A 27879-nucleotide genomic window follows, 5' to 3' on the forward strand; every position below is an offset into this window, starting at 1 on the left:
CATAGAGTTTTAAAATTTAAACAAAGTCCTTGGGTGAAAAAGTATATTCAATTCAATACAGATATGAGAGCAAATACAAAAGTAAAATTTGAAGGGGACTTTTATAAATTAATGAATAATGCTGTATTTGGAAAGACTATGGAAAATGTTAGAAACAGGCAAAACATTAGATTCGCAACATCTTGGAAAGAAGCTTCGAGATTGATAAATAAACCAAGTTTTGAGAGAGAAGAGGTTTTTTCAGAGAACTTTTCTGCAATTCATATGAAAAAGGAAAGTATTGTAATGGATAAACCAATTTATATTGGAACAGCAGTTCTTGATTTATCAAAGATATTGATGTATGATTATTTGTATAATGACTTAAAGAAAGAGTATGGTGAAAATGTTTCATTGTTGTATATGGATACTGATAGTTTTATCCTAGATATAAAAACTGATGATGTTTATGAAGATATGAAGAAAAATATTGGAGTATATGATACAAGTAATTTCAGCAAGAAGAGTGAGTTATTTTCCAAAAAGAATGAAAAGGTTATTGGTAAGTTTAAGGATGAGTTGGGTGGAAAAGTAATGAGTGAGTTTATTGGATTGAGAGCAAAGGCATATGCTTATAAGTATGGTGAACAGATTGATAAGAGGTTAAAGGGAATAAAGAAATATGTAATAAAGAAATCAATAACTTTTAGAAATTATTATAATTGTTTGATGAATAAGAAAGAAGAATATAGGAAAATGAATACAATAAGAAGTTATAAACATAACATATATAGTGAAGAAGTAAATAAAAAGGCATTAGGAGCCTTTGATGATAAGAGATTTATTTTAGATAATGGAATAGATTGTGTTCCATATGGATATTGTATGATAGAGTGTATAAAATAGATTATGTTTTAACGATGGGAAGATGGGTTAGGGTTTTTTAAGGGCTACCGCCGCTTTTTTCACAATATATAAATGGTTAAACCAAGTATTAATCAAACTAAAGAGTGGAGAAAATCTCAGTCTTGGTATATAAATGGAAAACATAATGAATGTGAAAAATATCAAATAAGTCTTATTGAAAAAATAACTAAAACAAAGGTAAATAAAACAAATAAGCGAATTAATTTAAAAACTAGTAAGTTAGAGGATGTAAAGAAAAAAATGAATATCCTTGAATGGACTGAAAACTTTGATGGTTATCAATTGAACAATGAAAAAACAATTTACTATAATCTCAAAATGATATGTGGCTCAGGAGGTGGTCAGATGAGAGCATTAAGAGAAGTTTATCATTTCGTAATGGCACAAATGGGGTATCTTAAAAAATATAAAGATTCAAATGTTTTGTTTGTCAATATTTTAGATGGGGATTATTGTGCAAAGAAAATTAAACTATTGAAGGAATTTGAGAATGAACAAATCTTTATAGGTTCAATGAGTGAGCTGTTCAACCCCCAGGTGTTCAATTCAATGAGGTTCAACCTCCAAGTTAAAAGGGGAGACAAATAAATATACCTTGGGATAAAAAGGGGGTTTATTTTTAAGGAAAAAAAATATAAATCGCTGAAAATCCCCCATTCATTTACATGGGGAAAAGTGAGCCAGAATCAGTATTCTTACCCTACTTATATATATATATATATATATATATATATATATATATATATATAATATGTATGTATATATATATATATATATACATATATATATATATATAAATATATATATATATATATATATATATATATACATATATACATCTATATATACATACATATATAAATATATATATATATATATATATATATATATATATATATATATATATATATATATATACATATATATATATATATATATATATATATATATATATATATATATATATATATATATATATATATATATATATATATATACATATATATATATATATATATATATATATATATATATATATATATATATATATATATATATATATATATATATATATATATATATATATATATATATATATATATATATATATATATATATATATATATATATATATATATATATATATATATATATATATATATATATATATATATATATATATATATATATATATATATATATATATATATATATATATATATATATATATATATATATATATATATATATATATATATATATATATATATATATATATATATATATATATACATATATATATATATATATATATATATATATATATATATATATATATATATATATATATATATATATATATATATACATATATATATATATATATATATATATATATATATATATATATATATATATATATATATATATATATATATATATATTCATACATTTACCTTTGAGAGGGTGAATAACTAATGAGCAATTGAGTATTTGGGAGAAAGTTTGATTGAAACTAAAATTGACAGGAAGTGGAACTTTCGAGCAACAAAAGTGAAACACTATTCAAATGTCGCATTACCCCATGAAGGTTTTCATCACGGTGTTGTCAGAACTGTTTTCCTTAAGGCAAGACCCAGCTGCATGCAATGCAACAATGTGTGGAATTTCATCGACCTTGGAAAACTTCTGAGTGATGAAACATGACAAAGAGCTGTAAACACCATGTTTAAACTTACTCGACACAATGTCTTTTTCACCATAAAAGATTCTCACCACAGGGGGGCCTCGCCAACACATCTTGCACCAATTTTGTGTTTGCACGATCGAGTCGTAAAACAAAAACAGAGATTTCCCATCTTGAGTGTAACACTTTGCCGGATAGGGTTGGGGGTTGGGGGTTGGGGGAGGGGGGAGGAGGGGGGAGGAAGAAAGGTCTTGTTGCTCAAATATGCCATGAATCCCTGAGCCCACAACGCCATTGCTCTGACATGCTTTGCGTTCCCCAAAAAAGAAAGGTAGTTGTGATGGTGAAGTGTAGCTTAAATGTAGATTTTATTTATGTTTTAAACTGCTTTGTTTCACGATGCTAAAAGACTTGAGGTTGGGTAGATAGACAGACAGTGGTGGCACCTTACCAAATGCAACGAAGTCAGTAGCTTTTCATGAACATTATTATTACCTCTGCCACCGAAGGCGACCAGAGGTTACGTTTTCACCCCTGTCTGTTTGACTGTTAAGCAGAATATCTCAAAACCTTATGGACGGATTCGGATGAAACTTGGTGGACAAGTTGGGTGTGTAGCAAGGATGAATTGATTCGATTTTGGTGAAGATCTGGATTTGGATGTAACCCATCAGTGAGACACAAAAGGCAAACCAGCTTGGTGGAGGCATGCACTCTTCCGAGTCAGGTTAGGTCAGGTATGGGAGCATGTGCCAGAGCAGCACGTCGCGGCATCCATTTTCCGCCGGTACTCCAGGGGCCTTCATCTGGTCATCCCCCAGGCAGATGCCTGGCCCATCCCATCTCCTTGAGATTCCGATCAACCTGCTGCAACCATGAGGCACATGGTCGGCCAATTGGCCTCCTCCACTCACGAGGCTCCCTCGCTGAATCTGATGAGCAGGATCAGCGTCAGGAAAACGAGCCACATGTCCATACAGCCGCAGCTGACACTCACAGACTATGCAGGTAACAAATCATATTTGAATCTCTCTCAGCAACTGCTCGTTGGACACAATGTCCGGCCAGCGATAGCCAAGGATTCTCCAAAGAGACCTGGTACCAAAGGAATTCAGTCTCCGTCTCAGATCCCCGGTCAGAGTCCAAGTCTCACATCCACAGAGCAAGACTGGAAGTGCCAAGGACTTGAAGTTTCAGACTTTTGCCCTCCCGCACAGGTACCGACAGCACCACACCCCATTATCCAGTGAATCCATGACTCCCCAAACCCGACACAGACATCTATTGACCTCTGGCTCACAGTCAGCAGACATGAATGTCACTGCCAAGGCAAGTGAATCTCTCCGTGACCTCAACATCCTCGCCACAAACAGGTACAGATAAGATAGCATCATCCAAGATGTCATTGAAAGACTGGATCTTAGTTTTGACCCAGGAAACCCATAATTCTAGCAGATCTGACTCCTCATTCAGGAGTCACAAGTATATATATCACAAGTATGCATGCAAGCAAGCGCGCGCGTGCGCGCGCGCGCACACACGCACACACACACACACACACACACACACACACACACACACACACACACACACCACAAAATTAATCTCGCTAGTGAATATAGTGAGGGAAAAACGAAGGTATATTTCTTGGTGTGAACTTACTCGACTCCAAAAAGCTTTTTGCATTCCTCTCTCTTAAACATGAAAAAGGAAATGATGGCTCCAGCCAAGCTGTTTCATTTCAAGAAAAGTTTAGAACTGCACAAACCCACTTTTATTAGTTTTTGCTTCCAATATAAATGAACACTGATCCATGTTTTGCTGAATATTTCCCTTTAAACTGGAATGTTTTATACGAGATAAAAACACGACCTCGAACCCTCCAAAGTGTGATGTACCTGCTCATTACACGCACATATCATCTGGTGCAAGTACGGTCCGTGTGCACGAAAACAATCGGTTCTGATGGTGGTCGCAACTCCCATCTCTGGGTCTTGTGATTTCGTCACCCACCATCGGACAGGAAAAAGTGTGAGCTTCAGACGAGAAACATACACATCTAAATACATCGTTTATAAGTGTGTATTACAGAAAGTATAATGGGGTCGAAAGAAAATTGCTTTTTCTTGCTCCTCAGCCGATAATGACAGCTTGTGCATAATTAAGTGTACTTGGATTTTTGATTAGTGATCTTGTCAACTTCTCATAAATTGAGCAACACTTTCTACGCTCTGCCGCAAAAGAAAACCAAACATGAAGAGGACTTCTCATTGACAAAGTGTTGCTTCGGGGGTCAAGTGATGCCAGCTTTCTGCAAGATATGTATTGCAACACAGAATAGGCGTACAATACTCAATGGAGTCAGCTGCCAAGATCAACACCAGAGGTATGTAGAGCAATATCCACGAGAACAATGGATGCGGCAAGTAAGAAGGGCACCCTCAAGAGAGACACTAACCAAAGGAAAGTCTGGAAGAGAACGAGTGGAACTATTTAGCACCCTAAAGAGAGGAAAACAACCGCGGAAAGATGGTCTCAAGAGAACCAGCAGCAAAGGGAGCTGCAAGGTAAGCAGATCAAGGAGAATCTACGAGCACGTCTTCCGCACCGACATGAGAAAAGCTGTCACTGCTTACATTGGTAAGTTGTGAGCCATGTTCGATCAGCCCGGACACCATTATAACTCTTCGGCAAAGGAAAGCCAAAATACCACCCATCACCCAAGAAAATGGCACTGTTTACGGAGAGGACATGGTGTCCTGTCGCTGGGATGGTATTAGTCACAATGAAGTTCTTAAGGCTTACCATCACCTCTGGCACCTGCAGACATCCTCTAAATCACATCAATGGTGAAGGCTATGCCAATGGCGAATGCCTGGCTTCCAAACAGCAGGTGGCTCCTCATGGATGTGTACAATGATGCAAGGTGGTTACCTTCATCTAGAAATTATTTTCCCTTGAGAGTGGTAGTGAGCAGGCTGGACAGCTCCTTCTATTTCAATCAATCTGTTGTGAATTAGCTAACGATTGATGTTCTGTGGTATTTCTCACCAAATAAGTGGAGAAAATGTCTGCAATGCCATTATAGAGACCCATAAAGGAGGTATCTGTCATGGAACTGACTAATTTGCTGGCAGTCTCCCTTGGGTGAGATGGGTCCATGGATTGGACGGAGATAGACAATTATTTTTTTCTATAATTTTTTTTTGATAGCTAAGGTCATGACAGAAGGGGGATGAGGACTTAATTTTCCTTGGAGCTACTAGAGTATTAGAGACAAGACATGGCTTGAAGGAATCAGAAAAGTTTGCAACTCATGTAACAACCCGGGCAAGAACCATTTTCTGGATCCTCCATGTATCATGCCAACATCTGTTCAGAAATTAACTTGCCTCCTTTTCTGGTCCCTGTCCAGCATTCTTGGGTCCATCTTGCAGCCACCTTTTTCTAAAATGTGGGAAAGACAATTTTGATCGTCTTTCCCACATTGGCAACATCATATAACTTTATGCAGCTGTGGTGGGCATCAATTCCTGGGATACAACCGTTATCATTGGTTCACGAGTCAGTAAGTGACCACTATATTCGTTATGGGTGTGTGTCTATCTGTCTGTCTGTCCTGAGCATAGCTCCGTGGGTTTTGATCCGATCTTGATAACATTAGGGTGCAAGGTTTGTATCATGATCTAGTTGTGTTTTCCTGAGAATGGACGTGCTGCACCCATTATGGGTGGAGCCACGCCCAAAAAACATGTGTTTTTAGGGGGTAGCCGGTTTCAAGTTACATCTTCTCCGAGGGGGTTTGTCAAATCTGGTAGGGGTTTCGGTATTTGGTTAGCCCAACGGCACCTGCATAGCCCCACGGAGCTCGATTTTTCATTTTCGTCCCAAGGTCAAGGTCACAAACAAGGTCACAAACTTAGAAAATGTCAAAAAAAATCAATAAATTGGGCATCGAGCTCCTCGGGTTTTCAACTGTTTCGAATGAAAGTTGGTATGCAAGTAGTGCTCTTCGAGTACTACAACTTTCATCATTTACGTTTTTCCAGATTCCCGCAAATTTGCCCGTGGCGTCCCCTCGTAGGTCAAAAAATAAAAAAGGCGAACAGTGTACATTGCTCGTGAACCATCGCCATCTCCAGACTTGTCCTCCTTTAAAACCATAGTACCGCTTCTTTACTGTAGTGTAAGAAGGGTGGTATCACCACCCTCAGCATTAACTCTATAACATTAGCTTCAACAAAATTACAGCCAGGTTGGGCTCAAAACCTTCTTCTCGACACCAGTATTTTAAACCAGAAAGTACTTGATCCTTCTCTAACGTGCACGGCCTCGGATATACAAGTTATGATGTCACTATGACTGGAATTTGCACAGTGACGTCACCCAGATACACCAGCCTGGCACCACTTTGGACAACTGCCTGATAAAATGCACCACACCTTTTGCAAGCTCTCCAAAATGTTTGATTATGATAACAATAGGAAACGTCACTTTTCGGAAGTACGATACGAGCCGTGCCTACACATCGCTCCGCTGAGGGGTTTAATCAAAAGTCAGCAGGCTGTACCTCACAGACATATTGCATGTGTATCTGTGAATCTCAATGAGGATGTAAAATGAAGTGAAACATGTGAAAAATGGAACTTTTATAACACTGAGTTGTTGTTGATGCTGTCATGGTGGCTGCGGTTGTTGTTGTTGTTGTTGTTGTTGTTGTTGTTGTTGTTGTTTGTGTGCTCCTTTCATACACTTTTAAATATTTTCCTATTGCTTTGAGATAAATTACTACATATAATTTGTGTTCTTCTTCCACGTCCTTCGAAATGGTTCCTGCTGTCCTCGAATAATAAATGTTTCCGTTGGAACCATGACATTAAGCTCCCAATCCCACTTCTTCTTCATATTCTTCTTCATATTCTTCTTCTTATATGCTTTTAAAACAAGCACCTCCGAGATTAAACGGATATGAATTGTTGTCCCAAGTAAATTGCTTATGAAAGGCTTTCCAACCAAATAACTCGATCATTAGCTTTCCAACGGGGTATCATTATTAGTCTACGGCAGCAGGAGCCCTTTCCAATGAAGTGTGTCACGCGGACAGACGGAGGCTTCTCCTTTGAGTAAAAGGTTATAAACAATGTTATCCCTTGTACATTACCAATCAAGTGATAATTGGCTATAAAGATGCATAAAGACATTTTTCTTCTGAAAATCATTATTGATAGTCGACACCAAGGTCTTTGGTCCTTTTCATTTACAAATTGATGTTTGTAATGCAGTATTACTCTGCTTTCATTCATTCTACCAAGAACATTAAATATTATTCATGAATAATCACAATCAAGATAACTTTTGACAATCCAGGGTGCACCAGAAAATATCTCTGGGTACTGTGGAGAAATTTGGGACCAAGGGAGAACCTGGTCCTATGGACCCGAGCAATTCATGGCCGTAAGAAAAATCGACTGTCGAGTTTCATTTTAGATGCAGTGAACCATGGCAGTGGCCATGGAGATTTATAAGACCTTTGCAGCCATAGCCAATTGAGCCCAGAGCAGGCTGGGATTAGGAAAGTCCTTAAAGGGGTCTGCATTACCCCGACTGCCCCACAATTAAAAAATAACAATAATAATAATAATAATAATAATAATAATAATAATAATAATAATCGGAGAAAACGACAATGAAGGAAATATCAATTGTATTTTCTAATGAACTAAAAAGGGGTATTAAAGGAGTTAGCGAACATAAATGCAAATAGCATAATAAAGATAAATGTAGGCCAAGTCTCAAAGTGATGCAGTGACTTACCAATAAGAGGGTAAGTAAACTTTTCCGAGTGTCGCCTTCTGCTGACTCCTGCCTGACTTAGCGTGCCATGGGGAGAGAGAAGAGGAGAGATGGATGAGGGGGTCGTGGCTGGGGTGAGTGGAGTTGCGCTCATTCTTGGAAGCATTGAGTCTGGACTTGCTTTTCCCAGCATGCTTGTCTTGATTGGGACACAAAGAGGAGAATATGCTTTCGTTAAACTGGACTACAACCCAAAAGTTTGAAATGTTCACAGGAATTTCTAAAGGACAGGATCATCGTGTGGACGGCCCTTAATATGATTCAAACTCACAACCTCATTCCCTCACCATCGCAGATCAGCCCTCGCCACAATACCGCCCGTACCTAATTATGGCGGTCAGTGCTGTTGGAAGGGCTTAATTAGAATCGCGGCTAACGATCGGGTTATGCTCCTGTGATCACACCTCTATTCTGTGTTCACTAAGGCAAGGAGTTAAGGGCTATTTGACACGGAATTATTGCAGAATTTGTTTACTGGGGCATGAATCCTTCTTTGGGACTATCAGGATTTTGAAATAATGACTAATTTCATGTTGTCTCCCGAATGCCTGTGCAAAGGAATGCGCAAAAGCCCTCGGCCTGTTGAATGCAGATATCTTGTGGAAAGCAGTCGTTGCTCCGATGAACAATGAATCCACCGCTATGCGGTTTGGAGATTTTGAGTCATTTGTGAAGGTGAATTTGTAGTGTGTGAAAACCTTGTGAAGGAAGATCTGCACGTGTTTCATGTAAAAAAATGGCAAGATTCTTTGAGCATCCTCTTCGAGAAAAAAAACCTCAATGTCTCAATGTCTGTCTGTCTGTCTCTGTCTCTGTTTCTGTCTCTCTCTCTATAACTCTCTCTACATGTAGATGACCCCTGAGAAGATTCATATATGAAATCATCTTGGATTTTGAAAGGCTTTTTACGATCTTTTGGATCTCGTTTTTGGAGCCCTTTATTAATTTATTTATTTATTTATTTATTTATTGCATAAGCAAATACACCTGAATTTTAACGCGCCTCCCAAATATTCCACCATGACTTTTCTAACATGACCTTTCCTAACCCTTGCTCCTATCTGTTTCCTCTTCCCGTGCCACCCTTCCTTCACTTCCCTGCCCTCTTTTGTTTTCACTGCCTCCCCCTTTCCAACACCCCCCCCCCCCAACCTATTACCTTTGTTAGATATTATTTTATCAATTCAGCACGCTCCTCCCAAATCCTTTTTAATTCCATTTTCACGCTGTTTTTAATTTTTTTCTCCGATGGCCACTCATCATTGCACTCTACACTTTGACTTCCTTCCCGCATTCTGTTTTACCTCTCCTCTTTATTTCACTTTCATCAACTCCTCTTCCTATACTTCCCTTTTAGGCTGACAGGATAGTTCAGGGGTAGTGCACTAGCCATTAAGCTGCCTAGTTAGATTCCCAGTGCAATTATAAACTGTCTCCTTGGTGTTTCGCACGACAGTCATTGCATTAATGAGCGCGTAATCTTTCTGAACAAGATCTTAAGGTTGGCTGTCCCTCAACTTGCTTTTGCCACTGGATGTTAAGCAACACTGTGATGCCTCAGAAGTGCGGCAACCAGCCGACAAAATTAGTCATTCAAATCATGATCCAACGCCTGTATTCCTAAGAATATAATTCCCCGTTTCCAACCCACATCCTTCCCACTCTTTCTGTTTTTCTTTACTCTATGTCTCCCACACATGAGTGTGTTCACCAGGAAAAGATCTTCGTAATGAAGCTTGAACAAACAGCTCAAAAAGAAGAGAACGATTTAGGAATGGGGGAAGGAAAACCCCAAGAAACGTGAGAAATGAAGAACTGGAGAATTGTCAAGACTAACGAAACCATTGAGCGCGATATTAAAGGCCGACGAGCAAATCTGCATCTCACCGGCCTTGATTTGAAGTTCAAAAAAAATAATCTCAAAACCGTTTGAATTGTTGCATCATGGACGTTAAACTGGGCGTTCCGTCCGCCGGCATTAGTTGGTGGACATTAAAGATCCGGGTCCCACTGGGATCTGGGATTGCTTACATATGGTCTTAAACTCCAGTTGCTGTACAAATTAAAGGAAGTTCATTAAAGATGAGTTTATTAATCGAGGAAGTGAAAATAGAGTGATTTTTTTTTCTTCCACAGGGGCCATTGATAGATGCCAGAAACTAAAATAATATACATCACAGGATATGTTTGAGGGTCTCTCGGTTTTTTTTTTTTTAATGAGCAGGAAAAGAGACGTGGTTGTCGCTTATCCGCCATTTCCTTTCATAACGAAGGCCAGAAAGACAATGCCGAAATGCCTAATTTTAAGGTCTCAAGATATCACTTGAGTTTGCTTTGTCAAGCCAGAAACTAAATCTTCTCAGGAACCATTTATATGGAGGACTTGAGTCGGAAATAATCCGTCTATTTATAACGTACACATCAGGATTGGAGGGCTGGGGGTGGGGAGTGGGGGGAGGAATGTACGGGAGGATGTTAGGAGTGAGAAAGAAGGTTGTAGGAGTGTGGGGGAAGTGGGAGTTGAGAGAAGGTTGGGAAGAAAAAGGAGTGACGGAAGAGAAGAGGTATATAATATGAGGGCTCAGAGTAAAGGAGAGGGGGGGGGTGGGGGGAGGAAGTTGAAATCTCCACCATATTTGTGGACATGAAAAAAACTAGGTGGCCCAAGGTAAGCATGAATGGGTCAAAAGTGTGCAAGCCCGAAAAGCCTCGGAATAAATGGCTGTGAGTGTGAGCTGATAATTGTGCCGCTAAGAAGAGCCAACACACTACAGTTGGGTGAAACGTATCCAATATTCATGCCGACACATGTTATGGTGGTTGAAAAGTGCTCCCCTAACACTAAGATAATGCACCGGACAGGTGACCAAGGTGTTCCTGTGCGCTGCGGTTTGGATCAGGTAGGTACTCGCAGTTCTCAGGTGCGAAGGTGAAGCCACAAGTTTTCTGCAATGTTTCAAAAAGGATTTCCCGAATGCTGCAATCACGATGTACCCTTGACATCAAACGTAAAGTTCAATTGAAATCGAAATCGAAATTCTAAACTCTTGGAGACTGATCAAGGCCAATGAGACAGCTCTTGGGAAAATTGATTTGGGTAAAGAAAGAAAAAAATTCTTCCAACAGTCAATGTAGAGCATGGTACGTGCTATTTGATGTGAAAACCAGCCCACTACTTACCGTATTGGGGGGTTGCGACTTTGTAGGCCTCACGTGCAGGTGTGACATCATCGCTTGCAGCCGCTCACGCTCTTTCTCCAACTGCACAAGCACAGGTCGGTGACAATCTGCCATTCTTACAGAATTTCTCCAATTCACCTCCACACTCTTGCTTCCACTTTGCTATGTACACTTTCTCTCCATGCCAAACATCACATAGAAACTGCACCGAATGATGGTTTGGTTATTCACAAGGTTTCATCACGACAGCTTTAACTCATATACCCACAAAGTTGCATTTCCCATAGGATCAAGAACCAATCCAAGATCCTTGTAAGGTGCAGGTCAAACCTGAAGCTCCAACTGCTGAACGACCTGCGTCTGCACCCGACACTGAGCGGTGCTACGATCATCGAGTGCATGCTCCGTGCTGAGATGCCTGTGTAACATATGCGACGTGGCGCACAAAACGCATACACGTGAGCACGCACAGACAGATAGTGTGCAGAGATCACTATTTATTTACTACAATTATTTATGTTGACCAAACCTTGCATGCATTTTCAATACCTTGATACAAGGCCTTTCTCTGAATTGGGGAATTAAACAAATGACAATTGAGCATTGGCTTAAGAGGAAATATGTTAAGAAGAATAACTACCTTTAAAAAAACACCCCCCAAAAAAAAAAAACCCCAACAGTTTTAACAATGATGCTTATGATTGGTTAGAAAACACGTCATAGTGACGTCATATATTGCAGTTATATATATATATATATATATATATATATATATATATATATATATATATATATATATATATATATATATACTCTAATACTTTTGTCAAATATGTTTTTTTTGTGCAAAGCAACTGCCTTCATCATTTCAGTGTGGGACATTTAGGGAAGTAAAGGGACATGGTATATGTCTGTCTTTTGCATCCAGCGACCCCACTCAAACTATTTCATTCGGTTTCACCGCGAATGTCATGGAATCGCAGTCGGTTCTAAAATTTTTGAAGATAGAGGCAATAATATAAGACTTACTCATTTCACTCCTACTATTATGACGATGACGATGACTACGACTACGACTATGACATCATATTATGATGATTCCACTGATGATGTTAACAGTATAACAAGCGTTAAGATTAAATTTCCAAGAGTTCACAGGTCATTGTGGAGCTGGAATCATGCAGTAAAATGTTTTTTTCGTGTATTCATAAGTAGGAGTTTCAACATTTTTATTTTCTTGTTGTATTGTATTCAAAATGTGAGCTGACGATCGCTGTACGGTGCTGCTATTTGCGGAAGGAGTTTACTGCTTTATATATTTAGTGGAATTGAAATGAAATTGTTTTAAGCAAAACAAAAATGAAAACCATTCTTGATCCTCATTAACACCATGGCTCTTTGTACTAACACTTCTGATGGTTCATACGGCTTGAGGATAATTTATAACCGCGTGTCCGATGCAAATTAGCCACGGATTTGTGCTGGAGTTTTCACTTTTTTATTTTTTATTTTTACTCTTCCCATTATGAAATCAAACTGTCATCAATAAATTTGCAAATTGTTCATAATGAAAAAAAAAACCCCTAAAAAAAAACTCCTGATAATATGTCAATGCATTGTGTTTGGGGAGCGATGCAAAGCTGTTTGATATGCCATCAGCCAATTGGTGTTGCATAATTGGTCCAACTTGGACACATTCCGTGCGCGACTGTCACACAAATGGCGGAGTTTGACTGGAGAGCTCGCAGGGCCGTAATTTTGAAGCCGAGGGGGAACGACTGCCCTCGCTTCTGTACATGTCGCACTCGTAATGACAAGATAAATGCGCTTAAAATACAGGGTAAAGCTCAGATTTGTACAGAAAGAAATGTTAAAACTACACTTATCTGCAATTAACACGAGTTGTAGCTAGCAGAAAATAAAGTACGAGGTACAAATTCCGCATTAGTCACTTACTCTGGGCTGTGCATCGGACGTACATGTTTCGAGCCGTATGCCATCGACTTCCTATGAAGCCATTTTTGTCGGATTTCATTGCTGGTAGTGACGTTGAAGGATGATGTGTTTCTCCAAACGATTCTGCATCACTCGTTTTTGTAAAGGAGACTTTGTACAAAGTTGTTTTCAAATATTTTAGCGATGGCAGCTCCGGTGGCATGCTGCTGAGGTTCAGATCTGGCTGAAGGTAGCAGTTTTATGGATTTGGATTCGAAGCTGCCGGAATTCAAGCTAATCTCACGAGCATTATCATGTTACGACAGGACTGTCAGTATAAACCCAGCTGGCTCATTAATGACCTTAAGGAAACGCTCAATCTGTCTTGCACGGGCTGTCTTCGTGAAGGTTGCCAGTCCACACCTCGTGGTTGACTTTTACATATCCTTAGGGCAACCAGGGATGGGCATCAAAAGGCTTCTGAGAATAAAGCAGGGCTGTCAAGATCCCTCGTTAATTTGCAAATTTATTCAAAATTCAGACATTTGGAATTTTCTGATAATTCTATCCATGATGCGTCCTGATACGCAACAGAAATTTGGCATTATCTACATCAATTTCACCTCGAAATATTATTGTGCATATACTAAGTTTGACAGGCATTCTTTTTAGGAACTGTTTTGAGGCGAGGCTAATGGAACACGATGCCAATGAAGACTTACTTGAGGAAATGGTATCCATCATCGCACGGTGCCTCACAACCAGGCCAGTGGCACACACCGTGGCCAAACAGCGGATGGTCGACGCCTGGATCTTCTTGGCTGCTACTGGGGAGATGATATTTGGGAACATGCAAAGGGGGAGATTGGTTCCAATTATACGTAATTTATGCATCAGCAGGAGAGCTTGCTTGAAAGCATTCTCATCAGCATGCCGTATGTATTCAGGTTAAAAATCAACAATTTTTTTTTGCAGCGACAAAGGACCATTACACGGCATCTTGGTGTCCCAGATCTCAATTTTAAAGTGGATGTTCTTTCTGCATTCACTTGAAGCATTTCGACCGGGTAAAGATTGGAAACAATTTTGGAGGATATGGAGATCGAGTAAAAGATAAGTAATACTTTGAGAGGACATGGCACTGGTGTTCGTGCAAAACAGTGGCTGTCCACTGTGATGGCGTCAGTTGGCTATAGTCATAATTATATACGAAGGATAATCATGTACTAAACCACGTGCCCCCCTCCACAACCCCCCAGTGTGTTTCATCACAAAGTGCACCGTCCTTAAGTTGGCCATTTAGCTGGATATCATGAGCTGGGTATTTCAACATCCCATGGTGTCTTTCACGACAAGTATGTGACTTATCGTCAGCAAACCTGAACAAATTAAAAATTCCTTCCAGAAATGGCTCCAGACGAACGTCAGGCCTGTCCAACCAGTTCATGAAACACTTGAAACACTTGTACGAAAAGGACGAATTGATTCGATTTTGGTGAAGATCCAGATAAGAATTCAGATACTGGAATTTTTTTTAATGAATCTTCATCATTGAGTGATAGGGCCAAAAACGATATGTAGCACAATATCTCAAAAACGTTGTGGATGGATTTGGATGAAACTTGGCAGACAGGTTGGGAGTGTGACAAGGACCAATTGATTGGATTGTTGTGAGACCCATATCCGGATCCGGAGAAGAGAATTTTCTAATTTTTCAAGTGATTCTTCACAATTGAGTGATGAGACTAAAAACGATACATAGCATGATATTATTAAAAGTTGCGGACGGATTCGAATTAAACTTGGTGGACATGTTGGGTGTGTGACAAGGCCGAATTGATATTATTTTGGTGAAGATCTCTATACGGCCCATCAGTGGGATACAAAACCTAGATTGTTCAGCCTGGTGGAGGTCTGCACTCTACGAACTCTACGAATCTCTATCTCTATCTCTATCTCTATCTCTATCTCTATCTCTATCTCTATCTCTATCTCTATCTCTATCTCTATCTCTATCTCTATCTCTCTCTCTCTCTCTCTCTCTCTCTCTCTCTCTCTCTCTCTCTCTCTCTCTCTCTCTCTCTCTCTCTCTCTCTCTCTCTCTCTCTCTCTCTCTCTCTCTCTCTCTCTCTCTCTCTCTCTCTCTCTCTCTCTCTCTCACACACACACACACACACACACACACACACACACACACACACACACACACACACACACACACACACACACACACACGACAAGCTTGCAGATTACAAGCAGATACTCTGGTGCATCCTACATGAAGATATAAAAATAGGACCGTCGGTCCTGAAGCTCACCTGGATTAGGAGCAACAGTCACTCAACCCCCACTCCCCCCCCCACCACACACCCCCTCAGATCATGAATTTTTAATGCCATGAGCAAACTTTGGTACATCAAGTATGAAGAAGGTTGTGGTTAAGTTTCATTGAAATTGTGTGTGGTTCGAAGAAGGAAGCAAATACCTTTTGGGGGGGGGTTAGAGCCCCCCCATAGACTCCCTTAATGAGCGCAGATTTTGATGCAGTCAATAAACTTTGGTACATTATAGGTGAAGAATGTTGTGGTCAGGTTACATCAAAATTGTGTGTGTCATTTCCGAGAAGAAAACAAATATCTATTTTGGGGGGTTAAACCCCCACCCCCCCCAGTTTAACCCTTTAATGAGTGCAGATTTTGTTGTGGTGGATAAACTTTGATCCCCATCATGGGTGATAAGTGTTGTGGTCAAGTTTCATAGAAATTGTGTGTGTAATTTTGGAAGAGACAGCAAATACTTATTTTGGGGGATCAAACCCCCCCTCCCGTAGACCCTGTTAATGAGTGCAGATTTTGATGCAGTCGATAAACTTTGGTGTATCACTGGTGATGAAGGTTGCGGTCAACTTTCATCGAAGTCGTGTGTGTAGTTTCGGAGAAGAGAGCAAATAGCTATTTTAGGGGGTTCAACGCCCCCCCCCCCCCCCGTAGACCACTTAATGAGTGCAGATTTTGATGTGGTCGATACACTTTGGTACATTACGGGCGATGAACATTGTGTTCAAGTTTCATCGAAATTGTTTATGTAGTTTTGGAGAAGAGAGCAAGTACCTTATATTTTTGGGGTGGTGGGGGGGTCAAAAAACCACCCTGTAGACCCCCTTAATGAGCGCAGATGTTTATGTTTTCAATGCACCTTCGTTAGGCATCATATATGAAGCTTGTGGCCAAGTTCCATCAAAATTGTGTGCTTGGTTTGCATGATAATGACTGAAGTGTTTACGAACTGACTGACTGACTGAATCACTCACTCACTCACCTACAGACACTGCTCGATCGCATAAGGTCACCTGCCGAAAGTCCAGGTGAGCTAATAATATACAGTATATTATGTTTACCTTCGCATTCTGCGAAAGGTTATGTTTTGGTCGTTGTGTATTTATTTATTTGTGAATATGTGTGTTTGTTTGTGATTCGCATAACTCAGAAAGTATTAAACCGAATTGCATGCAATTTGGTGGGATGATTCGTGAGTATCCAAGGATGATTTGATTAGATTTTGGGAGCGATCGGGTCAAAGGTCAAGGTCAAGGTCATTAAAAGGTCAAAAACACTCTTTTGAGCATAACTTCCTTCATGATACAGCTATCGACATTCAACCACCGCCATATTGTTCCATGATGAGATACCTTTCGGATATGTAGTGTCGGATTTGACGTAACGTCATCGGAAGTGCGTCTAAATGACATCACAAGATGACGTAAATTTTCAATTTTCGATCTCATCAGTTTTGACCATACCGTTTTGTAGGACTTACCTTAAGGGCGTCACACACCAAATTTGACTTCGATTGGACTGACCGTTATGACGTCATTGACGTTTGAACATGACCTTTTTCAATTGTGGCTAAAATGTCCTGATATTTTACATTCAAATATCTATATAATTTATAAAGCAAAGTCTCCCAAATCCAGGCATTAGGATCAGTCCCAAAATATCTGTTTATTGATGTACAGGTTTTGCCAATTAACTCTGTAGTCAAGGTCAAGGTCACACTCAAGGTCAAAATATACTTGTAGGCATAGTTTCAGATCTATTAGAGCTATTGACATGAAACCAACGTTAAAACGTTCAGTGAACTACGAGCTTTCAGAATGGTAGTCCCCGATTGGACGTGACGTCCCCGGAAGTGCGTCAAAATGACGTCAAAAGATGACGTCACTTTTCAACTTTTTAATTTTTCAGTGTTTATCATTCCATTTTGTTGGACTGCCTTCAAGGAGGTTACACACCAAATTTGACGTCAATCAGACTGACGGTTGTGACGTCATGGACGTTTTTCAAATGTGCCCGGAAAAAAGTGGCGGCGAAGGTATGCGCTCTACCGAGTGCCCGTTCTAGTTTATATATTTGAAGGTCTAAAGTTAAAATATAAAAGTATTGTTGATATTCAAAATTATTCGTTAGACAATGCTAAGAGGCAGAGTTTATGATTCTAAGTCGACAAACGTTAAAGGGTGGAACATGTAAACTAAAATTGACCCAGCTACGAGCTGTCATCGTGTTTCATCGGCAGTGTGAATCATCAACCTACTGTATACGGTTTTGAGAATACTTTTTTACAATGTTATCTGTATTTCCATGATTTTGTAATGTCGGGCATTGTGTTTGATATTCAACTTGCCGAGACAAAGCGATGGTGATATCTGTGTTTTCCAGCAACATGGAACATTATCATGACATAGACTTAAAAGAAATGCTCTGAATGACATGGTCGTCATACGTGAGAGTTCGTTAAAACCATCACACCTTATGCAGAGTTTTGAGTGTGCATGTAAACATGCAATACTTAAAATATGCACCGTAGTACACTTTCCACCATACACTGTCCATAAACACGTGACATGCCATCGTCTTTAGTCACCTGATCCTCCATGAGCACAGGATGCTCCACCATCTGACATTTTTATTGTTGGTATGCAATATTTAAACTTTCTAGCAAACCTAGAAAGTGAGAAACATTTATTTTAGTGGATCAGTGAGTGGTTAGAAAGATTACGTGTGTGTGTGTGTATGTGTATGTGTATATATATATATATATATATATATATATATATATATATATATATATATATATATATATATATATATATATATATATATATATATATATATATATATAACAGAAACAATACTGATGAAAAGCAGAGAAACAAATGCACAGCAGAGGAAAGATGACCATAACAGAACATTTGGAGGAAGAATGGATGAAGGGATCAATGAGAGTAAATGGAGGGGAGGAGGATACAGGGGGTGAACAAGCTGAATACAAGCTGAAGCCCAGAATGAAGGGGCTAAAAGAACAGGAAGGGAGAAAAACGGGGATGAAACAGCAATGGAACAAAAAACAGAAACGTTGGTGGAGGGAGAGGGTAGAAACTATAATAACCAGGAGAGGAAGGGGTGTGCTTGGACAGAGTAAAATCAGGATGGAAAATAACGTGAGTATGGATGGGTGGGTGACCTGAGGAGGAAGAAAACATCTTGACATCCTGGAGGGATGAATGAGATTGAACAGACAATGGAAGTCCACAGGTAAGAGAAAAGACGAAGTAATGAGTGGAGGTGAACAGTGAGCATGGATTTTGGGAGTTTCACTACAAGTGGGTTATTGGCAGAATGTGTGTACCCTGGAGAAACCTTCGGGGGGGGGGGGATAGAACATGGAAAGGGCAAAGAGTGCAAGTCCAGAAAGGAGGTGGAAGAAGACAGAGATGCTACAAGCTTCTCTGTGATACATAATAAGCAGGCCCAGTGATTAAGCTCCATTGCAGTAGATTCCAATGTTTTTGTGGGCCTTTGTCTACACGCTATTAAGATGTGAAAGGTTTGAGGCAGGGGCACCAGCCCAAAGAAGAAAGCAGTACTCCATCGAGCTGCAGATGAAAGCCTTGTATGTTATTATAAGTTCGGATTTACCAAGAAAAGTCTTGTCACAACAGAGGATGCGCAGTCGGTGGCTAGCTAGCTTTGGAGGTTTGACCATCTCTGATATGTGGTTTGTCTAAGAGAGATCACGGTTGAGAGTGAGTCACAACTTCTTCAAGTAGTTTGTCAAAGGACATGGGAGGGTTTGGCAAATGTTATTTCCAGAGAGACAGAGTGAGAGTGTGAGATTTGTCAGGGTTGAAAGACATATTCCAAGTGTTGGACCACCTCCTGATTATATCAATGTCTGCAAAGAGGGAAGAGGCTGCTGCCCATCTATCTGAAAAATAAGGAATGCTACGGTCGGTGGTGGAGTGGTCAGCAAAACGATGAAAAGGGTTTTCCAAAGAATCAGAAACATCATTGATGAAGATGAGGAACAGAATTTGCCCCAAGATACTACCTGCTCCCAAGTGCTGATACTGTGCTTACAATATATGGGGGCTGTGCCCCCAAATAAAACGATGCGTAATTGTATTTGCCGATGGTACTGGCATAAAATGGCCAACTTGTTTCAAAAGCTACCATCAGATGTTTAATTTCCACAGGCAAGTACGTAGTTGCAGACAGGACAAAAAGTTGAAACCTCCCCATGGAAAAGAAGACATGTTCATTGATGGAATACCCTGCTGTGAAACATCAGGATAACTTCACAACTTGTTTCTGTAAGGTGGGAACTCAAGCCAAGACAAGAAAGCTATAAGGCAAGTACTACGTGGCGTCTGAGCCATCCTCCTCGTCCATGGGATGCATTTGTAAAGATTACACAGAAGGACGGCACCACATGAATGTGAGAGAGTAAATGCAGAGCAGATGGGTGGAACAAGACTCTAAGGAGGATGTACATCAGACCAAACATCACCAAAGTTAACGCATTGTAAAGGTAACTACAGGTGACTGGAGCTTTGGGAACGAGCCACAGCAGTTAATTACTCCAGAGTAATTATCGCAAAGCCTAATGACACAAATTGCCTTTAAATGTCTCTAATTGTCACTTGAGCAAAGGTTATGCAAATGAGGAGAGATTGCCACACCTATGGAACCATTAATATGGATCATGGCTTTGTGTACACTACATTAGCTCGTTAATTAGATTTTATTCAAGTTAATGCTAATTACACTTGCTTTTCCCCCAGTAGCTTTATATTTCCTTCAGAGAAAATTCAACGTTGAAAACACAATATTTCTGATGTTTACGTTATTGTGTATGTTGAAACTTGTCCTACAACTTAAGGGGGGAAGCTTAAGAGGTGACAGTTCATGCTCCGTCGCACAGAACAATTGCAAATAGGACAGAGTAGTAAAAAGCATTGAATGGTTATTCAAATACCAGTGGGATACCGACTACAGAGAGCTCTTCTCTGAAAATGGAGCAAACTTTATGGAATCAAGTGATGTTTTACTCGTGTGTAAAGCCAACATCGGTCCCGTTATTCACTAATACGAAAACAGCAAGTCCCAAGCTGGTTCGAATTTAGGCTAAAACCAAGGCAAAAGTTCCGATTCGCCAAAGCCCGAACCACGATGATTAAACATGTTTGTAATGGCAATTTGACTTGGTTTGGGACCAGCTCGTGCACAAGTCTGGGTATTGGAGACTCTACAAGTCAGGCGCAAACTAGTTTGAAATTAATTGGTAGTGAAGACAAGGTGTAAGTTCCTCTAATAGACGAGTAACCCTCTCTGGACTGCGAACGAGTCACTCACATACGAGACAATTTTTGTTCTCTTTTGAACCACCTCGCACTGCACGACCTCAAAATTTTCCTTCTGAATGAAGAAAAATGCCCGACAGGACAGCCTAACCCAGCTATAAACTGTCAGACTCGTGTTTCACATGCAGTGTGACGCAACAATGTGTGTGCCGTCCCTGAGATGGACGTTAATCCTGAGGACCCATCTGTCAACACTGGTCAATGGTGGACGTTAAAGTACCCACGGAGTCCTTTTCGAAGAGTAGGTGAGCTATCGCCGGCACACTGGGCAAATTCCTAATTCCTGATCTAACCGACAGAAGGCAATGCATCAGCAACACAGCTGCGCCCACAACAAATGATGCTATCCACAACAGAAGAAGGCAAATCACCCAGCATAATCCTTGCCACCAAGAAACTGCTTTGGCAGTACCAACTCTCTGTTAAAAGTTAGGGTGAATCTCATTTCAGATGATCAGGAATAAAAACTAAATCCAAGATGGAGTCGTAAGTCATTGTGTCCATTGGAGACTTTTTCCTGGGATTACTAACCCAGTGGTGCGTTCCGTTACCGAGGAGCTTGCTACCCGCTTGCCAAGCGAGCCGTTCTGTATCAACTGCTTTGCGGATCTCACAATATGAAGAGAAGTGCTTCGTTACGTTTGCAAAAATGGCCGCCATAGTCAGATTCAAAATGATACTACAACCAATGAAATGCTCAGAGGCATACTCCGCTGCGAACACGGTAAATTAGTTCGGGGGAAGTTTTGTCACAAGAGCATCGAGAGGACAGCATTTGCTCGAGTACCGCGACCGCGATAGCATTGCTTACTTGGAGACCGACATGTTGTTGTTCGGTGAAATGTCTGCTTTTCTAAATCGATCCTTTCTCTCTCTCTCTTCCCTCGTCTCATCTCACAAGTTCCTTCAGCTTTTCTCTATCTCATTTTTCTTATTGAGCGATTTGTGATGAAATATCCTGCTCTCAGTTCAGTTTTGTCTCATCCTGGTGCTTGTGAAATCCCACTTGTGTTTGTGATAAGATCTACCCTCGACCCAAATGTCTTACCTTCTTTAATCCATGTGATGCGTTTTTATTTCCTTTTCTTTTCTTCTTGTTTGTGATTTAATTCGTCATGAAGGAACAGCATGTGACCGATGATTTCTGCTTCAACCTTTCATGTTGCTTCGTGTAAATGTTTTGTCTGTAATGTGATTCTTTGAGTGGCTTCCAAGAGGTCATGCAATGTCAGATATGATTCTTAAAAGTGATCAATGTATTGTAGAATGCTCAGGGTATTGCCATCAAACCACTGGAACTCAAGGTTGGAAAGTGCGCTGGGAGCGAGCGATCGAAGGATCGTTCCCTAAAACAAGCCAAGCTTCCCTGAGAGAAGCTACAAGGATGATCAAATGAGGCACATAGATTTTTTGGGGGGGAAAGCGAATGTTGAGGAGATGCTAAAATTAGTGGAAGGAAAATTAAACCAAAAGTAGGTCAACAGGTTGCATCAAGTAGGAAAGGTAGCAATCCAAAATGGCAGATATGAAAAGGTCGAAGAAGCAATTTCCCCTGAATAAAGAAGAAGCAAGACAGAAGCTGGCAATAGGAGAACAACATGAACATAACATTGCTATGGACAGACGCAGCAGTGAGGTGGTCAGACACAAAATGCGTTTCAGGAGTGTCTGGAGAGCGGATCGCTATTTTACAGATGAAAATGATGAGCATTTCAAGAAAAAGTAAAATTAATTGCGACCAGATTCCTTCATTACCTGCACCGCCGAAGGTGGAAAGAGGTCAAGTTTTCCCCCTATCTGTCTGTTACCTGGCAAATTAAATTTTTGCCAAGTATGTTGGTCTGTAGTGTTTGTATGTCTGTCTGTCTGTTTGTTTGTCACACGATTTTTGGCCACAGTTTTCAAGCAATCGTTCTGAAATTATTTGTGTGTGTAGGTGACACACATTTGTGTGTGTGTAGGTGTGTAGGTGTGTGTTTATAGCCAGGGACAGCAATGCTTAACTTTGGTGAAGATCTGTGAATCCGGATCTAGATTCAAGAATTTTTCAAGTGATTCTTCACCGTTGAGAGATAGGGCTAAAAACGACATATAGCACAATATCTCAAAAGGTTATGGATGGATTCACACGAAACTTGGTGGATAGGTTTGGTGTGTGGTAAGGACGAATTGATTCAATTTTGGTGAGATCAGAATCCAGACCTGGACACGAGAATTTTTGAAAAGATTCTTCACCATTGAGAGATTGGGCTAAAAACGAGATACTTCTGGACCCTGACAGTTGTGGGGGATGCGTTCCTGAAAATTGCCATGAATGTCGGGGTCCGTGAATGTTGGGGCATTCGTTTTTTTTTTTTTTTTAACATGGTTAAAGCTTGTGGACAAACGATTACACAGAACAAATCAGGACACAGCAAAACAAAGGGAACAGCAGGAGAAAGGGGAAAAACCAGCAGCAGGGCAGAGGGAGAAACTAGACAGAGACGGACAAACAAGGGATGCAGGTAATGATGAGGGGTAAGGTAGAACGCACAAGGTGGACAATATGGATACATAAGGAAGATTGTGTTTAACGAGTTTGTGTTTTTTTTATCAAGGTCTGAAGAGAGGGAAGAGGTTGCTGCCTGTCTGTCAAAAAGATGAGAAATGTCACGGTGGAGAGGAATAAAGATAAAGTCATGATGGAGTAGTAAGTCAGAGTGCCCGATTGAGTCGTCATCAGCAAAGAGATAAAGAGGATTTTCCATAGTCAGTGAGATCATTGATGAAGATTAGGAATAATATGGGGCCGAGAACACTGCCTTGGGGTACTCCAGCCTTGACAGGGAGAGGAGATGAAAGGGTTCCGTTGAGAGCCACATGTTGGCTATGAAAGGGGAGGAAGTCAGTAATCCAAGAGTAGAGTTGGCCTTGGATTCCATTGGCAGACAGTTTGGAGAGCAGGGCAGGATGCCAGACTGTATCAAAAGCTCGAGATATGTCCAGAGAGACGGCCCTGATCTCATGTCTGATATTGAAGGCCTCCATCCATTGTTGGGCGAGTAGAAGCCGCATGTCCAAGGTAGAATGACCGGGTCTGAATCTGAATTGATGATCTGAGATGAGGCAGTTGGTAAAAAAGGAATGATTTTATATCAACCACTATGATGGATTCCATGACCTTGCTGATGATTGGAAGTAAGCTAATTGGGCTGTCGTTAAGAGGATCTGTTTTTTCACCTTTTTTATGTAATGCTGTGATGTTGGCTGATTTCCAAGCAGATGGAAGATGATGGAGTTTAAATGACAGGGTGAAAAGGGAGGAGAGAGAGAGGAAGGGAAAGAGCAGCAGAGCAGGTTTTTAGGACAAGTGAGCTAATGCCGTCCAGTCAAGTGGCAGAATCAGAGTCGAGGGTTGCCACTTGCCAGAAGCTTTTCTCCCTTTCAGATGCAAAATACACATAACTCAGGAGCAATTGGGTACGACTGGAAGGATGCGCACAGAGAGGGAGGGGTTAGGGACAAAATATTTTGAAGCCAACACAGAATTGAGTCATTCAGCCTTCTCATGAGCAGAGTCTGCTGTGGTGCCATTTGAAGTGAGGGAAAGGATGGAAGGGGAGCATACACCAGAGACTGACTTGACAAGGAGTCACCAGGTTTTAGATGAGGGAGACAAGTTGAAAGCTCATTCTTGAGATGAGAAAGATGTTTTCTGGCTCTCCTGAGGGTAGATACATACTTGTTCCGAGCTTTATGGAAGGGACTGAGATTACCCTCAGTTGGGTTTGCTTTCCATGAGGTAAAGGCACGTTGCTTCAGGTCAACTGCTTCGCCACAAGCTTCAGTAAACCAAGGGTGGTGGGAAGGGTTGGACAACTGAATACGAGAGGGGATAAATCTGTACATGAGAGAGAGCAAGTTTCTTTGAAAGAATTAACAGGACGAGTTAATGTTGGAGAAAGTAGCGATGGGAGACCAGTCTATAAGTTTGATGGCTGCTTGGAGACCCTGCCAGTCAACCTGAATGAAATGCCAGACTCGATGCCGCTGAGGTGGTTCCCTGATAACAGCCAGAGAGAAGTCCACTTTGACAAGCACATGGCCAGAAGAACCGATTGGAATGGAGGGAAGAACAGTAGATATTTTCAGGGAAGTTTGTCAAAATCAGATCTAGAAGAGGTAGAGTACCATTGGTTGAGATCCGGGTCGGGAACATGACCAATTGAGTCAGTCTCAATGAGTCGCAGAAGTCTTTTGCTGAAGTGCCATGACAGGTGAGAGAGGTACCCACACCTCGCCAACTGGCATGATGACAATTGAAGTCATCACATATGAGGAAGAGAGAGTTTGGATGAGAGGATATAATTTGGGTGCAGGCTTTGTAGAATGATCTGAGGTTGCCTTTGGTCGGATTTTACTTTCCAGGAGGAGAATGCAAGTTGTTTGAAAGCAACAGCCTTGCCACAGGATTCAGAGAACTAAGAGCAGGAGGATGGTTAAGATAATTGAAGACGAGATGGGATGAATCTGTGCATAAGAGGGACTAGTAGTTTTCTATGGAAGAATTCCCAGGCTGATTTAATATCAGTGGCGGCAGATATAGGAGACCAATCCTGAAATTTATTTTTAAAAACCAAAAAACTGCGAATATGCGAAGTGAGAATGTCGAAGCAGGTCACACTTTATGACCCGTGAATACATGGGGTCTGCGAATGTTGGGGTCCGACAGTATAGCACCATATCTCAAAAAGTTGTGGACGGATTCAGCCAAAACTCGGTGGACAAGTTGGGTGTGTGACAAGGCCAAATTTATTCGACGTTGGTGAAGATCTGAATCCAGATTCAGATACGAGAATTTTTAATATATAAAGTGATTCTTCACCATCGAGAGATGAGGCCAAATACAATATGTAGCATGATATTTAAAAACAAAATATTGAGCCCGATATGTTCTACTGGATGAGGAGTTTCCTTTTGAGTTGGCAGACCCGGCCAATTATAAGAAACTTCAAAAGTAAAAGTTGAACAATCATTGGGAATAACTGTTTTGCCAGTCACTGCGGTACCAGACAAAGCAAACTCTCTTGCAAGTCTCGCAATGTGTTTCACAAGGCAAGGATGAACCGCAAGTGAAAGAAAAATAAAAAATAAAAAGGAAAGGTTCAACCGTGGTTCACGGACCGTCTACGAACCAAGCGAGTGAACACAGTGGTCACCCCATCAAAGTGAAAGAGTGAGGTTGGATTAACGTTAACTCCGATGGCTTTGGGCGCGACCACAAGTAATCAAAACATGGAGAATAAAATAATGGCATTTGTGTGTGATGGTTATCCTGCTTAAGATAGCTTACTGTGTTGAAGTGTTTCATTTCTTAGCAACAACTACAGCAACTACTGCTTTTAACGGTCCCCTATTATTCCCACCTTCTCAAGAGGTCGGCCGGCGAAAATTTTTGGGCCAAGTCTTTAGCGATCTGGCTGGCCGGGCCTGACGTTCGACTAGTTTATTTTGGGCAGGAATTCGTAATTTGTTCAAGGTGCTGGTTATAACTCACCTACTTTTCGTCAAAGATACCATGGGATTCTTTAGCATTCACCAACTCATGCCGTTACACGGGACTCCCGGCTTCATGTCCATCCGATGAATGCTGCACTTTGTCATGCGAAGCACCATTCCGGAAGTTGAAAATTGAATCTGGAATCGAACCCACGCTAGACGGCTCAAAGATATGTCCACTACCTCTGCACCATCCGGTCAGACATACCGTTAAATGACGTGGTCATGGAAACATACAGTGGGGGGTTTTTAAGAGCGCATGTTTTGTACCAAAGTCCAGCAATTGAGAAATCTGAAGAACGCTCCGCCATGTGCGATTTGTACTCAAAAAATGGTTGAGAGATTTTTTTTAAAAAACTGTGGGTGCAATTATCGTTTGATCGCCGTCCGTTCATGCTTCTTGAAAATGCAGCGAGAATGAATTGGTTTCATTATTGTCTTGAACTCTTAACACTCACCTGAGGTCTCGATAGTTCCGAACAGCGTACTCGTGTTCGGACACAACGAGGTTGTGACATTCTCTTTCACATAGCATAAAGTTTTGCAGCTACTCTTACAACTACAATGATCTGATGATGCTGGCACCACAAATGTAGAGGATCATGTTTACTACAATCACCCTTTAAAAAAAAAAAAAAAACAACAAACGATGAAACACATCAAATTACCAAATAACACATAAATACTGCCATTTTGTAATTATCGGAGTCATGAACTTTTGTCTCGAAGCTGTCTACGCTGGGTTTGAATCCCAACCCAGCTATGAACTGACATCCCGGTGTTTCACAGGCAAGGCGATTCATCATTGTCCGCGCCGTCCCTCGGATAGACGTTAAGCTGGTCGTCCTATCTGCTGGCATTAGTTGCTGGGTGCTAAAGATCCCATGATGTCCTTCGCAAAGAGTAGGCGAGCTATCGGCAGCACCCTGGTCAAATTCCAAATTTGTGCCCGAAGCTCAGTCGAGCGTCAAGCCTGCCCAGCTGGTTCGTGAAAGACTTTGACCAAGCTCCCCCCGACCAACCTCAGAATAACGTGGGAATAATTGTGGCCATTAAAGGAGGAGAGGAAGAAGAAGAA

At 40.6% G+C, this 27879-nt stretch overlaps 1 protein-coding gene across 5 annotated transcripts in view; it reads right to left on the minus strand.

Moving 5' to 3' along the window:
* LOC147008843 (forkhead box protein P4-like) overlaps positions 1 to 27879 on the minus strand; it is a 247315-nt gene that overhangs the window by 61056 nt on the left and 158380 nt on the right. For 4 of the 5 annotated variants that reach the window (XM_085864592.1, XM_085864591.1, XM_085864588.1 and 1 more), the window contains exons 8-11: positions 14284 to 14388; positions 11957 to 12044; positions 11627 to 11707; positions 8408 to 8585 (exon numbers count right to left, since the gene is read on the minus strand). In XM_085864592.1, coding sequence (XP_085720718.1) covers positions 8408 to 8585; positions 11627 to 11707; positions 11957 to 12044; positions 14284 to 14388 — 452 coding nt within the window. The remainder of the gene's footprint in view (positions 1 to 8407; positions 8586 to 11626; positions 11708 to 11956; positions 12045 to 14283; positions 14389 to 27879) is intronic. The other variant, XM_085864589.1, reaches the window with a different exon arrangement.

The sequence above is a fragment of the Eptatretus burgeri genome, chromosome 18 (assembly GCF_056783735.1).
Source record: "Eptatretus burgeri isolate ZD-2024b chromosome 18, Ebu_testis_v1, whole genome shotgun sequence".
In the NCBI taxonomy this organism is placed as follows: domain Eukaryota; kingdom Metazoa; phylum Chordata; class Myxini; order Myxiniformes; family Myxinidae; genus Eptatretus; species Eptatretus burgeri.